The following is a 14,867-nucleotide window of genomic DNA, read 5'->3' as shown; positions in this document are numbered from 1 at the left end:
GGTGTCCTGGAGAACTATATGCAATGCAATAATTGCAGAAACAGCGGTACTAGAGGAGAAAAGGCAGTGAATATTTCGTAATCAATCTGGAATATGTACATAGTAAGTCATTAAGGTAGATTATTGAAGAACTTGTATTCTTATTGAAGGTAGTTTGTAATTAGGAAACCTTGGAACTCCCAAATATTTTATAAGATTTAATAAGTATGGTGACTTGCTAACGAATTGGTTTACAAAGGACTATTAACTTCATTTATTCAAATTTTGAAGACAGTTTACCTCATACCATGTTTATGTGCTATAAAGTTATCACTGTTTCTCAAATTCAAAACTTTCAAAACTTAAAATTTTCAAGAACTTTTATAATTTACAGCGTTTATCCAGGTCCTTTAAACCTCGCAAACTCATCAAGAATTACTATCTTTAAACACTCTTCAAAGATATTCCAGATTCCAGACACTTCATGGTCCAAAAAACTTTCCAAGTGGTTCGAGCAGCAGGGATGACATAATCGAGCATCGCTGGTGCGCGTTCGTTTCCATACCGATGTCGCGGTCGTTAATCTACTTTTTTCCATGGAAGTTTGCGACGCTTGGCGTAGCGTGACACGTGGCCGCGTATTTTCGTCGTGCCTGAGCTTTTTTGTCCCAGTCCAGGGGGAAACAAAAGCGACGATGCAAAAGACTGGTGTCGCGAGGAGGCAAAAAAGAGGAGGAACGAGACACGGTCCCTTCTCTCGGAATTTGTCATGTGTTGCCCATACGAGATCAGTTCTTAGACTTTTTTCTCCACTTTTTGTGGGACCTCTCGGCGCTCCCGTAACTTCTCCTTGTCGACGGTGTCACGGGCATCCCGTGAGCCGAAAAATGTGTCGCGGAGACGATGAACTAAGTTACCAGGGGCTCTCAATCTCTTCGACTTCTTTGGAAAAATGGCGATCGCCAGCTTAAACTGCTTTTTTAAATATTGTCTTGTGATGTTAGCGAATTACACTTCGTAGCTTGTGAGGTCCCAGTAGGGATCCTATTCGTAAAAGTTTCTTAACATCTAACAATTTTTATTTTTTATAAACGAACATTTATTCCATTACATGGAACACTAGGATCACTTCTGATTTAGTAAAAAAATTACATACAATTCTATTTGGGATCGGTGGAAACCCCACCTATCATGTTAAGAATTAAATCTCAATTCTTTTATATTAAATATTAATATTGAAACCAGGGTAGCCAGATACCAGGACAAAATGGCTTACAGTGGCGTCATAGAGTAGAAGAGTGGAGGCAGTGTAGCCAGATATTCCTATTCCAGAGGTGCCTCTATTCTTCTATAGTATGTCGTCAATGGAAGCCATTTTTTCTGGTATCAGGGTACCCTAATTGAAATCTTACTCGCACTGAACTTAATCATACTACATATGTACTTATATTATACATAAAGATGAATTTAAACTTTACACTTTGATTGAATGTACATCGCAAATTCATCCACAATGAAAGGAGTAAAGATTGTTTTTGTCTGCATTTCATCAAAACTGAACATCCAAAGCGAACAGTGAACGAAGTAGACCAGTCTCTACTTTTGATGAATAGCATGTATGATTCATTCATGGTGAAGCGGCAGTGATAAATCTAGACGTCTCTAAACGTGTCCAGAAACAAGTAGACAGCCGTGGCTAGCTAATCGAATTTCGTTTAAAAACCAATGAAATGAATTCTACTGTTGAACTAGTGTAAATACTCCAATTTTCATCTTGCGCATTCAATTTGAGCGAATCACTCACGATGCACATCCGAAATGAATAAGTGTAAATTCGCCTTAAAAGAACTCATAAATCCACGGATTTAAAATTTAAATCCTCGAAGTAGATGTCCCTCCACTCTATCTAATAGCTATCCAGTGATAAGACTCCTGATTGCAAACACTCAAGAAGGGTCTTCAAAGCCCCTTTGTACAAATCTGAGTTAGTCCTTGACAGTTGTTCAAGGCACGCGGCTAACTATGCCCGTACCTGCACAATGTCTCATCAAACGTGCACGAACCATTTAAGACACGGCGAAAGAAATCGAACTAGCTTGAGTCGAGTTGACCCAGTTCGCTTCTGCCGTCGATCGTCGATCCCTTTATAAAAGACGTTCCACTTTAATTCGAACGACTGCGGCTGCAGTGTCGTATCTACGAGGTCGATCGGTCGCACGCAATTCTTTATTTTTACCCTTGTTACTGCTCGTTTCTGCTGGACGTTCAATTCCTGTTTTCTCGTCTTCAACGACACAAATATTTATGAACTAGAGAGAAGACCATCGGGTCTCTTAATAGAGGATACGTTCATTAACACAATCATGAGCTAATAAAAGATAACATTGGGCTTTATGGCTTCCGAAATACATTACTAACTAACAAAAATATGGGACCACATCTTATGGACAAAATTTACACGTTGTCTGTTGAAAGCTTAATGGCTTACTACGTGATGAGAAATACATAGTCATAAAACAGTTACCACATTAAAGTCAGAATTCTTGTAGGATTACCAAATGCATATTGATCAACAGCAAAAAAGAAGTCAGGTGCATAGTCCCATGTTTTTTTCCTACCAGTGCACTGTGCTCCGCTGACAAGATGAGCTCCGAAACGAATAGATCTGTATTCTTGCCAGGACTCATCTCATCAGCGGAGCACTATACATAGGGTGACTTGGAAAAATCTTATCTCGAGATTCCTTGTAGGTCTAGCGTTTAAGTTATTTAATTCTTTTCCTGCATTATTTAGTTATTAATTATTTTCCTGGGTTATTGAGTTATTTTTCTTAACCTTGTATAACATTAAAATCTCAAATAGCATAATTATCTAAGGTTAAAAACTACATGCACAAGGAGTTAACAAATACGTATAATCGATTCAATATCTTATGCCTTTTATATCAAGCACATTCCTAAATAAATTGTAGATATAAGTACAATCATTTAGGTACACATTCCTCGCTCTGAAATACAAGAATCGAGAAGGTGAAATTCTGGCACAGCGCTCAGTCTACTAACTTTTAAGACCCCCGTATAAACAAGCGAAAAAGACGAGACATCGAGCTGCACAGGAAATTGACGAGCATATCTCAGCGAACGTAGTTGAAGGGTAGACAGGAAGGCGGAAAGAGTAAAAGACGTAGGACCACGGAAGCTCCCATGAGTAAGAGAAAAGCGGCAACGAAGCGTCAGACAGTAGGAGGGCGAAGGGAGGGAGGAACGGACAGGTGGAGGAGGCAGAGAGACGACATGGCAGCGGGGGAGAGACGTAGCAGGGGAGAGGGATTTATTACTCAGGATTTACTGTTATTACCCGGAGGGGGAGAAGCACTCGAGCGAGCAACGGCGTTGCATACGTGGGGTGCGTTTATCCGATGCGCGGAGCATGCTCGTTCGTTCGCTTCTCTATGTACCAGGGGGGCCATGTATACACGGCCGCATATAACGTGCGTGTTCGCGAGCACAGTCAACACTCTGGGGCGCAGTGTTCCAAAATGGTCGTCTGGACGAGAAACAAAACAAACTTTCGACCATTTCCGATTATTTCACTTCTGTTGTCATTAAGATAATAAATCTTTGAGGAGCCTTGTTTCCAATATTATCTGCCCATAAAAGCTGTGTACGTCTTCTTTTCTTCTGGCGTGGTGTAAATAGGTTTCTGTTGTTCTGATAAAATATAATGAAAATAGCAAGATGATGTATCAGAAATGAAACTTAGGTTTGGGAGAAATGGACTTGGGTTAGTCTGACACTTAGGTGCAAATCTTTTACTGCTTCCAAAACCTCAACTCTGTAGTCAGATGGGAAAACGTGATATGTTACTTTATGTTAAAATGGAGATGTGTACTTTTCCATGTGTATCTAGATAAGAGCTATCAGTTTGCAATAGATGAGACATGTATATCACGGAGTTTAAGAAAAAGAAAAGTGATAATTCATAACTTGTGGATTTACCTATTGTTTTACGCAGTCTCAAAATCGCTATACTGAAAATTTAGACAATCATGACCTATAAGGTTTTGTCATCTAACTACAAAACTTGTTCCAAGCCAAAACTGTATCACAAGCACCATTTAATCATACAAAACGACTCCGTTTCAAACTATTCTCTTATAATACATTTAGTTAACTTGTTTAACGCTCGTCATATTATACAATATTATTTTATGTAAATTTTAGAGTTATCCTTGAGAGACTAGTGCGAATATTAACGAGCTACTTTTTCTTTATAAAAAAAAATTTATTTGTCTAAAACCTTGTAAAATATTAAAAGCAGTACAAATGATTAAGTATCAAAGGCGATTAAATTAAGACAAATAAAATGAAGTAGCATTTCACAGAGAAGTCGATTTCCGCCACTAAAAATCTTCAATTCTTATTATTAATTGATATATTAATATATTAATTTATCAATAAATAATTCAATTTTCACTTGAAGTATTTCGAATTTACAAAAAAAAAAAAAAAATAGTAAAGTAAGTTTTAATTATTAATAAAATAACTTGTTCTCAATAATAAGAATGAATATCATTTTTTCACCGTCAGCCTTTTCGGAACACTGTGCAAATTTTTCCTAGCGACTGCAGTTTGCCCTCCTGTCCTGTCTCGACTCGCACGCATTACGCTCCGCGTAATTGAACAGCGCCAACGTGCTTTGCTTTACGTTTTAATTCGCCTGGACGTTATTCCGTGCGGGGACGGGGCCAAAGCGTCGACAACGCCGGAGGAACAAAGTCCGGACAATTATTGTTCGACGCGAAAAAAAGAAGAGAGGCTCGACGTTCCCCTGCGACCGTTCTGCGCGCGGGTCGAGGCTATTGTCCGAGAACGGAATTGCAATGCGTTATCGAGATGCCACGCTGTGACTGGGTGCTCGGTTTAAACTAGAGATTCTTATTTCACGTGATGCAAGTACACGTATACGCGTGTTTTAAACGTACCTGTACTTCAATCCGTGACAGTTTTAATTCAGGGGTGTCGGTGTAGTATGTTACGCGTATTTAACGATTTTAGTGTCAACCCCCAGTCATAAGTATAGTGAAAATTATCAAGCAAATATTTAGCTGGTTTTCTGGCACCAGGAAACAATTATGTATTCACCACAAATGTTATTGGTGAACGAAGTTTTTTTCATGCGTTCATAAATCCTTCCACAGTAGGTACATCAACTAAAAGAAAGTTGTATTTTTTCTACGTATTTAACAGTAAAAATAGCTAGAAAAATTTTAAACTAAGTACCGATGTATGTATATACCAACTTTAACTCTGCGTCCTAGTGTCGATAGATCGATATCTTGGCATTGAAAAGTTTAAATACCTACACATGTATTAACCGATTCTTACTAGATTCTTTTATAGTAGCTTTTGGTGCGTTCTCACAAAGATCTCACAAAAAACTGTGAGAAACGTGACAAAATTGGCAATAAACATGTTAACAGTCTCAGTTACCGATACATCAAGGAAATCAATGATTCCTAACCTGAAACCAGAATACTTGCAACCCTAGACCCTGAAGCAGCTCTTAAAATATCACTTTCCCATTCTTTCCCTGGGCGGTCTCAGTCTCTAGTTCCACAATTTCGGGCCAGATTCCTGCGTTTAATTCGAACGTCCACGGGGACGAGAACGACGAAGTACAGAATAATCCTGGCTACGAATTTCGCGGAAGGGAAAGTTAGAGGATTCCTAGGGAGGTTTGAGCGCGTGTCAGTATATGGAGAGCCGCAGGGATTATGTATCCAACCCCAGGGATTCTAGGTTCAAGGAACCCGTGGTTCTACTGGTGGCGTATGAATTTTCATTTCTGGCCAATTTTTATTTGCGTTTCGAGTTTGCATGGCGTGTTTCGCCGACCCTCGTGGATTTTCGTTTTACCGTGGAATTTTTCGTAGCTGGCCAAGGTAGCCACGGGCGGATTTTATTTCCAACGTTTGACTGACGATTAAGCTCGGCAATTACGTATTTCCGATACACCGTAATAGTTATCAAACGCGAAACAGCTTAACGAAAGGTAAATTCTGCGCTTCCTAGTGACTATACTGAAACGTGTCGAGGCTGTGCTAACTCAGGGGAAGTTGTTAAACGCGTATCGCTGAGTTGGTAAACTGTCAACCGTTTTCAGCATCCTCGTTTAGCTGCTGAGGAAGTTTGTGCCCTTGTTCCGTGTACAGGCGTGGACCTGGGAGCTGTTGCCTCTTGGGGAGGTTAGCTTTGGTATGCTTTCACGTATTTGTTTAGTACTTAGTGAGTATTTGATCTGGTTTCGTTTTGAGTAATGGAAAAAGAAATTTATAATACAACTTTTATGAGATTTAAATAATTTTGAATAACTATTACATATATGAAAATACATGGATATCATCTAATATGTGGGGTTTATGATACAACACATTCACTAAGAAGGCAGGAAGTTCTTTTTCAATCAAAATTATATCGCTAACTTCACTGCGTTAATATTGGAAAATAATAACAAAGTGAGCATGTTTTGTTCGATTTAAACCCTCCTACCATCTCAGCGACTACTCCAACGTATACCAGAGACACCCTGTGTGGATTCTCTTTTGTCAGGTCGAACAAGGCAGCCCCAACCCCGATGGGTATCGACCTGCTCTGACCCAGGTCTCGCAGAGATGAAATTAGACACGGCTGACCGAGTCTGACGGGCATTTAAACGCTTTGTCGAAATCTGAAAGTGTCGTGCAGGTAGTCGTTTATGGCAGCCTTGTCTGCTGGTGAGCTCCACCCCCTACATTCCTTGCCCCGATGTCCCCTTTGCCTTGAACCGTCTCCGTTCGCTCACCTCTCGCCCTTTGTTACCCTAATCCAATGCGTCTGTCGGTTGAAACAGTTCGGAGTAGCTTCTCCTATTGTTCAGGAGGAAACAGTCTATTCAGGCAAGACGTGCACCAGCAATTTCGACTGAATGATTATTTCCTTGGAATAGGTGGCATTGTTTAATATAGGGAAGCAGATGACTGGTACCTTTTTATGTAACTTATCGATGGCTATAGATACTGGCAAAAAGAGTAGAATTATAAATAGATGAATGGAGAAGTTACTCTACTTATATTGTATGGATTTCAGAAGAGAGGCACTTCAAGGATATATTATATGCTCTGAAAAACGAAAAACTGCTTGTACCTCAATATTTAATATGAAAAATAATCATGGATAAGTTACTAGTAAACTCACAGTTGTAAATTTTATGTATATTACTATTAATTATTTCATATACTTATAGGTATATGTGTAATTAAATTACATGACACTATCATATAACAAATAATACTGACATAAATTAAGGATTAAAATAGAACTTTGTACTATTATAATTCTGTATTCCATGGATACTTTGCACCCTCTTTTATCAGACCAAATTTCAGCAAGGAATGTATCTTCTGGACCGCTCCTAAACTTGCATTATCCTAAAAACATCAATTTTTTTGTTTAAGTTTCACATCAACAGTAACCATCTGCATTATCCATGCAGCGTTTAATTATAAATCTTTTCTCCCGACTGACTAAAAAGTTTCTCAGCCAAAGTCACCAGTGCCCGGCTAGTCTAATACAGAAAAAGGGGTTAGTGAAAAATGATAGTCGGTGAATGAAGCGGTCTTCAGAAGCAACGAGAAGAAAAAAAGGGCTCAGAAACCCCCACGAGAGCGTGACTCGTCTTGCACGGTTATTTTAGAGCCGCTCTATTTCTGCCGGAGCACCCTGGAACGGTCGAGGATCTCCCGCGCGTCGTTTGTTGATAAACTTATTTTCAACAGGGTGCAGGAGATTTTCGTGCGAAAGCGAGGGAAATGGCGATCGCAGGCGGGGGCGGAAGACGGCAAGAAAACGACACCGAGGAGCGGGTATAAAAATAAAAGCGTTGGCTGGTCGCCAGAGACCTCCTTCTTCTCGGTCTTCTTATTCTTTTTCCGAGACTCCCAGGCCCCATGCCAAGCCGCTTAATTTACTCGTAAAACGACGATCTGCCGTCAAACTTATCCACTGTGTTTTGACGAGCCTACATTTGCGAAAGACTTTTGGGGAAACGATTGCGTTAAGATTTTTTAATAAGAATCCTGATACATTCCTTTTAAACGTCTTATGTAAACTAATGCTTATGAGCAAAGTTATTATGAGTGCAACTAATGTAGTTTCAATACAGGATGAAGAAATTAGACATATAGATATGAATAATAGCTGTCCTACATTTTTTAAATATTAAGAAAGTATACAGTTGAAAGAAACATAGACCTCGATTGAGTCAAAAGAGATCGAAGGACAGCACAACTTGCCAGAAACTAACGTGCTTTGTAACATAAATGCATCGCCAATTTGATCAATCGATGGCCTAGAAGTGACACGTAAGGCCAATCGTAGGGTATATCACTAGCAATGAATCTACAGTCTATACAATGAGTGTGTAGCAAAATACAGGATGCTTCAACCAGCCATACTAGGATTAACTTGCATAGCTTAACCCTTTTACTGCCAAGGTACCGATCTGTAGTAGGACACAGACACAGTAGCAGCACACAGTGCTAAATTACAAGCTGGCATTAAAAGGGTTAAGTTATGTTTTTCCTATGTCTAACCTTTTAAAGGATCTAGCTTCAAAAGCAGTGCTTTTCGTAAACTCCTTCTAACGTTGCACCCCATATTTTCAAATGCTAGATTTCGAGATGTTTTTGATCCTCTCAAATGATCTCTTTATGCATTCAATTTACTGATACTTGATTGCGTTTATTTCCGAATCCCTATTTGTGTTCTTGTGTTATCTAGAATGCTGTTCTTGTAGCAGTATATGTAGGTTTATCCTCCTTCTGCAGCTTTAACCAGAGACCCTTAAACTCCTTAGGATTGGCACGAACACAGGCCGAACATCAATTCCCTGGATGCTGCGATCTCTTCCTACGGAATATTGGAACTCGCTGGCTTGATCGGGGTCAAGGAGATGAGGGAGACGTTGCGATGCAGCACGCATTTCGAAGGTCGATTTCGCGAGTTATTTGCTCACGAGATTACCAGTTTCTGTTTATCTTAGTAATTATGTACTGTGTAGTGCTGAGAACATGATTCAACAAAGGAATGCGGATTCAACTCATTACAGTGCTTGCTTTAGTGCTCTCATTCTTGCCCACTTTTTCCTGCTATTTTCGCCAATTCTGGGAAATGGGGTCTCATAGCGAGCATCGAGTTCTATATTCAACATAACCCTGAAAGAGGTGTTTTGGTTCCCTCCCAGGGCATATAGGATCAATAAATAGGTCCTCACCGTGACCATATCGTTTGATCGTGACAAGAAGCCGATACTGTTCCTTTGTCTCGGCGGGCCAATAACAGTTACTGCAGCGAAGCAACTGTATCCGCATAAGCATAACTGAAAACGAGAGCTGCGAAATGTAAATGTGGAGGAAATGAAGGTAAATCGTTGCAATGTTTGGATGGCAGCACTGCCTTTGAGTCCTCTTGCAAGAAAGTTATTCTGTATAGTACGGTAAAAGATTTCGAGGAAATGGGACATGAAGTTGTGTTGGGTAACCCTTACGTATCATGGTCAAGGGGGATCAACACGTTTATGGCATCTTGTTCTAGAACTCCATGCACAGGATGTAATGCAAAACTTTGAATATATATTCTTTAGTATACTTCAGATTCAATACTTGAACCCATTGGAATTTAAATTTAAATCCTTCGTATAGCCTTAAAATTCAAATTTCAAATCCTCATCTCATCATAAAGTCTTGCCTTTTGCCTGGAGTGCAAACATTGACCACTGTCGTTTTCTTAGAGTGTTTCTTCATGTTATACGTATCCCATTTACTTCTATGTGATCCTGCTAGCCAATCTTCTCATCATTTAGGGTTGGGTCCCCTTAGACTTGGTGTCGTCCATCTTGTATTAATCCAATTCAGAACAAAATTTATTACACCCAAGACAGTCAAATAAAGTCTTCCGTACTCATCTCAATCATTCTAGTCAAGGCTAATTAATCAATAATCATTCTGGTGAAGACTAATTTGTTCTCACTAGGGCGCTTAGTTCTGGTGGCTGCTCGAGAGTGGATACCCAATACAGTTTCCTTAATAAGCATTAAGTTACTCCAGGATGCAGTGGGGTTCTCTGGGACTTTTCTGCCACACTCATCATCGCTCAATGTCCAACCTGTGTTAGTTCTTGACTCAGCGTCTTTAAATCCCACCTGTCGAGGAAACGAGAAAATTTGTCCACTTTTCAATCGATGTCTAATCGACTGCTCTCCAAACATCTTGTGGATTGTGGTCGTATGGAAATTAAGGCCAGGTGGCATTCCCATGGTAAAACTGATGAGTAATTTGGTGCCCGCATAGTTCCACGACTATCTGTCGTAGAATGTGGCTGAGAACCGCATTTCTTCAGAGATCGTCGAATTATGCGGGACGTTGCGCGCGCGCGTCAAAGAGATTAGCGAATCTACTCCATAATTGCTGCTCGCGATAAACGGCTGGTGCAGCGACCGGTTACGTTCAATCGATCGACCTTAATCGACAAGGTTGAACGAGGCTACGCCGATAGGTTCCTAGTTACTGCATAGTGCATCGGACACGAACGTGTTTACGCCGTGATCGATAACCATGATTATCTCCGCTGGACTGAATGATGTTAATCCTCGGAGGTTGTGTCTTCATGTCCGGTTTATGTGCTGTACAGAGATGAGACGTCTAACGACAGGAATGCGAGACCGATTGATTCTGGAATAATTCCTTTTCTGTAGTCGCCCAATTTTTCTGGAAAGTTAGTTTGTTTTTATAGCCCAGTGTACATGTATGCGTACTTGTAAGATTAGAGATTAAAAAAATTAGTTAATAATGAAATCATTGAGCTCTTTTTTGTATGTATTTTATTTCCAACTTCTACATTTATTTAACACCGTTCATTTTAATTAATTTTAATATAAAGGATAAATTCTTTTTTATTCTTAAATTATTCTTAAATTCAATACTTTTTCTATTCATCCATGAATCATTGTAAAAATAAGTCTTTCTGTTTCATTAATATTGTCGACTATTACCTACCTACCAACTACATCAAAAGTCTTCGTACAATCATTGAACATAACCCAATCTATACAAATCTAAGCATAAGGCATCCGGTACTGGCTGGACAACACCTATACCTCTAAATCTGATTGTATATTTAGCTAACACAATTCTCAATTTTCATTACAGAGAAAAACACTGCGCGCAACAGTCGTCGAAGACGTGTGAGTGAGGGCGCCAGTCGGGAAAAGCTAGAAAAGGACACCGAGACCAACTTATCTACACGACAAGAGGATCGCGAGAACAAGGGTCCACCGTCAGGCAAGCCTAACAATCGAATCCCACGAACAGTCTTGGAAGAAGCCAACAGTGCGTCGAGTAGCGCTTCGAAGCTACGAAAACGTGGCACCGCCGTGAAGAGTCCAATCGAGAACACACCACAAAGGCCAGTAAGGCGAAGACTCAGGCCGCCGGGCTCGGGTCAGGAAACGAAAGCAGACTCGGAGGACCTTGATCAGTCAACCGACGCGAAATCTTCCGAGAAGGAAGAGCGTTTAAGCGGCAGGTCCGAAGAAGAGGAGCACGGGGAGCAAGGGGAAGAAGAGGATCAGGAACACTGCGATCCTTTGACCAAAAGACTCAGGACAAGTCCTGTCGGCAGGAAACTTAGGTCCGAGCGGAAAGAGAAGAGCAACGAGGAAGCCGCCGCGTCGGATCAGGAGAAGGCAGAGGAGGGAGTGAGAAAGCAGGACGAGGCCGAAGGAGAGGCCGAGAAGCTCGAGGACGAAGAAAGTCAGTCGAGGGAACGAGATAGGGAACCGGAGCCACCACCTCCGAATAAAGTAGACCCGGGAGGCGACTCCGAACGAAGGCAGCTAAGTCCAGAGAAGAAGGTTCCGCAGGAAGAGCAGAGGAAGGGCAAGGAACAGACGCTGGTGAATGGCTCGCTGGTCGACTCGTCGGTGGTCGATGACAAAACGAGCGTCCTCCTCGATGCCGGCGGCACGCTGCTAAAGTCTGCGGGCAAGCAGAAGGCAAAGGGCGTCGAGGAGGAGGAAGAGGAAGAGGAAGAGGAAGAAGAGGAGGAGGACGAGGAGGACCGCGTGTCGCGTAGGACCGAGGTGACCACCGAGCTAGGCACGGAGGATAGCGTGGGCAGCGTTAGCGGCGGCGCGAGGGCTGCGAGCGTCGAATCGGTCGTCGAGCTGCTGGAGTCGAGCAGTCAGGACTCAGGCTCCGTGCTGGAGAGGCTGAGTCCGCTGAGCAGCAGCGGCGGCGGCGGCTCTGGCAGGCAAAGCCTGCTCCTGGAGCAGCAGCGGGAGCAGGAACGGAACCGGCACAACGAGAGTCCCGTGATCCTAGCCGAGAGGCTAAACAAGCCGCCACCGCCGATCGCTGGACACCATCACCACCACCTGCAGCATCAGTACCACCAGCACCATCACCAGCAGCCGCCGCAGCAGCACCACCATCAACAGCAACGCTACTCCGCCGACAGCCCGGTGATACACCATCACGTCCAGCAACAGCAGCAGCATCAGGTAGCGAACAGCCCGCACCAACACCACCAGCATCATCACCAGCTGGCCTCGTCGAGCCTCCTCGAGGTGCAACAGCAGTCTCACACATCGAGGGGCGGCGATGAGGCCGGCCTCATGGAAGTGGAGGCCGGGGCCGGAATACCTGGAAGCGGCGGAGTCCTCGCCGGCGTCCAAGCGACGGTCGGCATCCGAGGGGTCGGGGCTAGCGCGGCTGGCAGCACCGCCGGGACCTATGGCGACAGCGGCTCCGACAGCGGGGTGAGCTCCCTCAGAAGCGCCGGTTCTGGGGACGAGAGGAGCGGCAGCAGGAGTTCCGCGCTCAGCGTCGACGAGAACACGAACTCGTCGGCTCCGGCGGCGGCCACCACGCCAGCCAGGGTCTGGCACGTGCAAAGTGTCCAGCACACGTCTCTGCTGATGGCGCACCCCCAACCTCCGCCGCCCACCGCTGGCCCCAGCTCAGCAGCCGCCGCGGCAGCTGCTGCCGCCGCCGCTGCCACCGCGCCGCCCGTTGGCTACCAGAGTTCAGCGCCGCCGAGTCATCATCATGCAGCGGTCGCGTCCGAGATGCTGTGGAGGTCGCCCAGGTACCCGCCGCTGTCTCACGCGCTGCTTGGACCTGCGCAACCCAACCCAGAGGAATTGCTCGAGAGGGAGAGGATGCTTCGGTGAGTCGGCTTTTTTTTATGTACTTTGGATCGGATGTTAATATTTGGCGAGATTTTGTTGGGTCGATTGAGCGTACCCGACTTGATTTTTTATTGCTGATGATTTTATTGGAGGTCAAGGTTCTGGAGAACCCGGTGTGCAGTGGTACTGCTGTTTGGGTGGATATTTGCAGAGGTGGAAAGAAGAAGGTTTGAAATTTATTGCAATAGGGTTGTAAGAGGTCGGAGTGTAATGTATATATAAAAATTAAGTCTATTTGTTTTTAATGCAATTATATATTATGCAATGGGTGGCTTCAATTTCTTTAGGGTGGTTCAATAAGTTTGATCACCTTGAATATCTCCGTTATTTTTAGAAACATGGAAAAAATGTGCGATACCATTTAAAATAAACAAAATTCGGTTATGCTCTGTTCAAAATTATTTAATTTTTATTTAAAAAAATTTTTTTCAATACAAATACCAACTTAAAGATATTCGCTATAATTTGTAACCTGAAATGGTTACCATATGAGTATTAATAACTCCCATACTAGATATTCTATCTCATGTTGATAATGCCTATCTGCTATGGGATATATCTCTTCACTCCGTATGATATAGATATTTCATAACTCCTCGCTCTAAAACGACTGTGTCTTCTTATTTCACTTATCTCTTAAGCTTTCTTTTCTCCACCACTGTAGTTGCTGTACAACAGAATGAAATATTTCTGCATAACCCTTTACTTATACCAACCCTCCCAAGAACAGTACGTTCTTTTCGAAATAACTGAATGAATACCCAAACAGAGTTACCAGTACCGAACCTGACCTAACCCATACGTTTTCCGCTAATTCTAGCATCGTATTAGGTTCAGGTTTCCACGTCTACCCATGTATCATTCTACTTTAATAGAACGCCCCTCAACCCCTATAGTTTCCTAGCTTCTGCACCTTGCGCGCACCTAGTGTAGTCAGGAAACGGAGTGCCATTAGGGAAGCGACCAAAGCAGCTGCGTTTCTTGCGCGACTCCTCTTTCGATTCTCCTTTTGTTTGTGCTCGCGTGACTACCGGCTATAAGAAAGAGGACACGAAAAACTGGACAGAGAGGAAAGAACAGGATGTACCTTGGGCCACGCGTTTCCGGGCGCCAACTGCTAGTCACTCCCAACTTTCGACGGTTTATCACGACCAGGCTCGGTTTGGCGATCGAACCATTACCAGCGCGAGCGCTATTGAAGCAACGACCCGTGCTCGCTGCTTCGGGATATAAATAAACAGAACCACCTACAACGCCAACTTGAGTGTCGGTGAACTTGTCTCTCGAGGTTGACCTCGTTGAAGGACGATCGTTCGAGTTCTAACATGGAATTCGTGACCCTGGGGGAAAAAGGCAGCGAGGCCAAATGAGGGAGTTTGAGATACTTTTTCAAGATGAGAAATTTCGTAGGCTGATTATACTTAGATAGTTTAAATATATAATACATTTTGTAATGTTTTCATGAGCAGAACTGGTTATTAGTAAATATTAGGCTAATCGATTTGACATGACATAAATTATGAAACAACATGTACAACTGGAGTACAAGATTAAATATTGCGTTATTCGCCTTATGACACATTTAAGAAGTGGAAAGGAAA

The 14,867-nt window shown here is 42.7% G+C and overlaps 1 protein-coding gene across 2 annotated transcripts in view; it reads left to right on the top strand.

Moving 5' to 3' along the window:
* Kdm3 (Lysine demethylase 3) overlaps window positions 1-14,867 on the top strand; it is a 400,441-nt gene that overhangs the window by 221,554 nt on the left and 164,020 nt on the right. For both annotated transcript variants that reach the window (XM_076393685.1, XM_076393684.1), the window contains exon 8: window positions 11,225-13,244. In XM_076393685.1, the coding sequence (XP_076249800.1) occupies window positions 11,225-13,244 (2,020 nt within the window). The remainder of the gene's footprint in view (window positions 1-11,224; window positions 13,245-14,867) is intronic.

This window comes from Calliopsis andreniformis, chromosome 3, assembly GCF_051401765.1.
Source record: "Calliopsis andreniformis isolate RMS-2024a chromosome 3, iyCalAndr_principal, whole genome shotgun sequence".
NCBI lineage: Eukaryota > Metazoa > Arthropoda > Insecta > Hymenoptera > Andrenidae > Calliopsis > Calliopsis andreniformis.
Note: the sequence above shows the minus strand (reverse complement) of the source record. Positions and strands in the feature narration are given on the sequence as shown.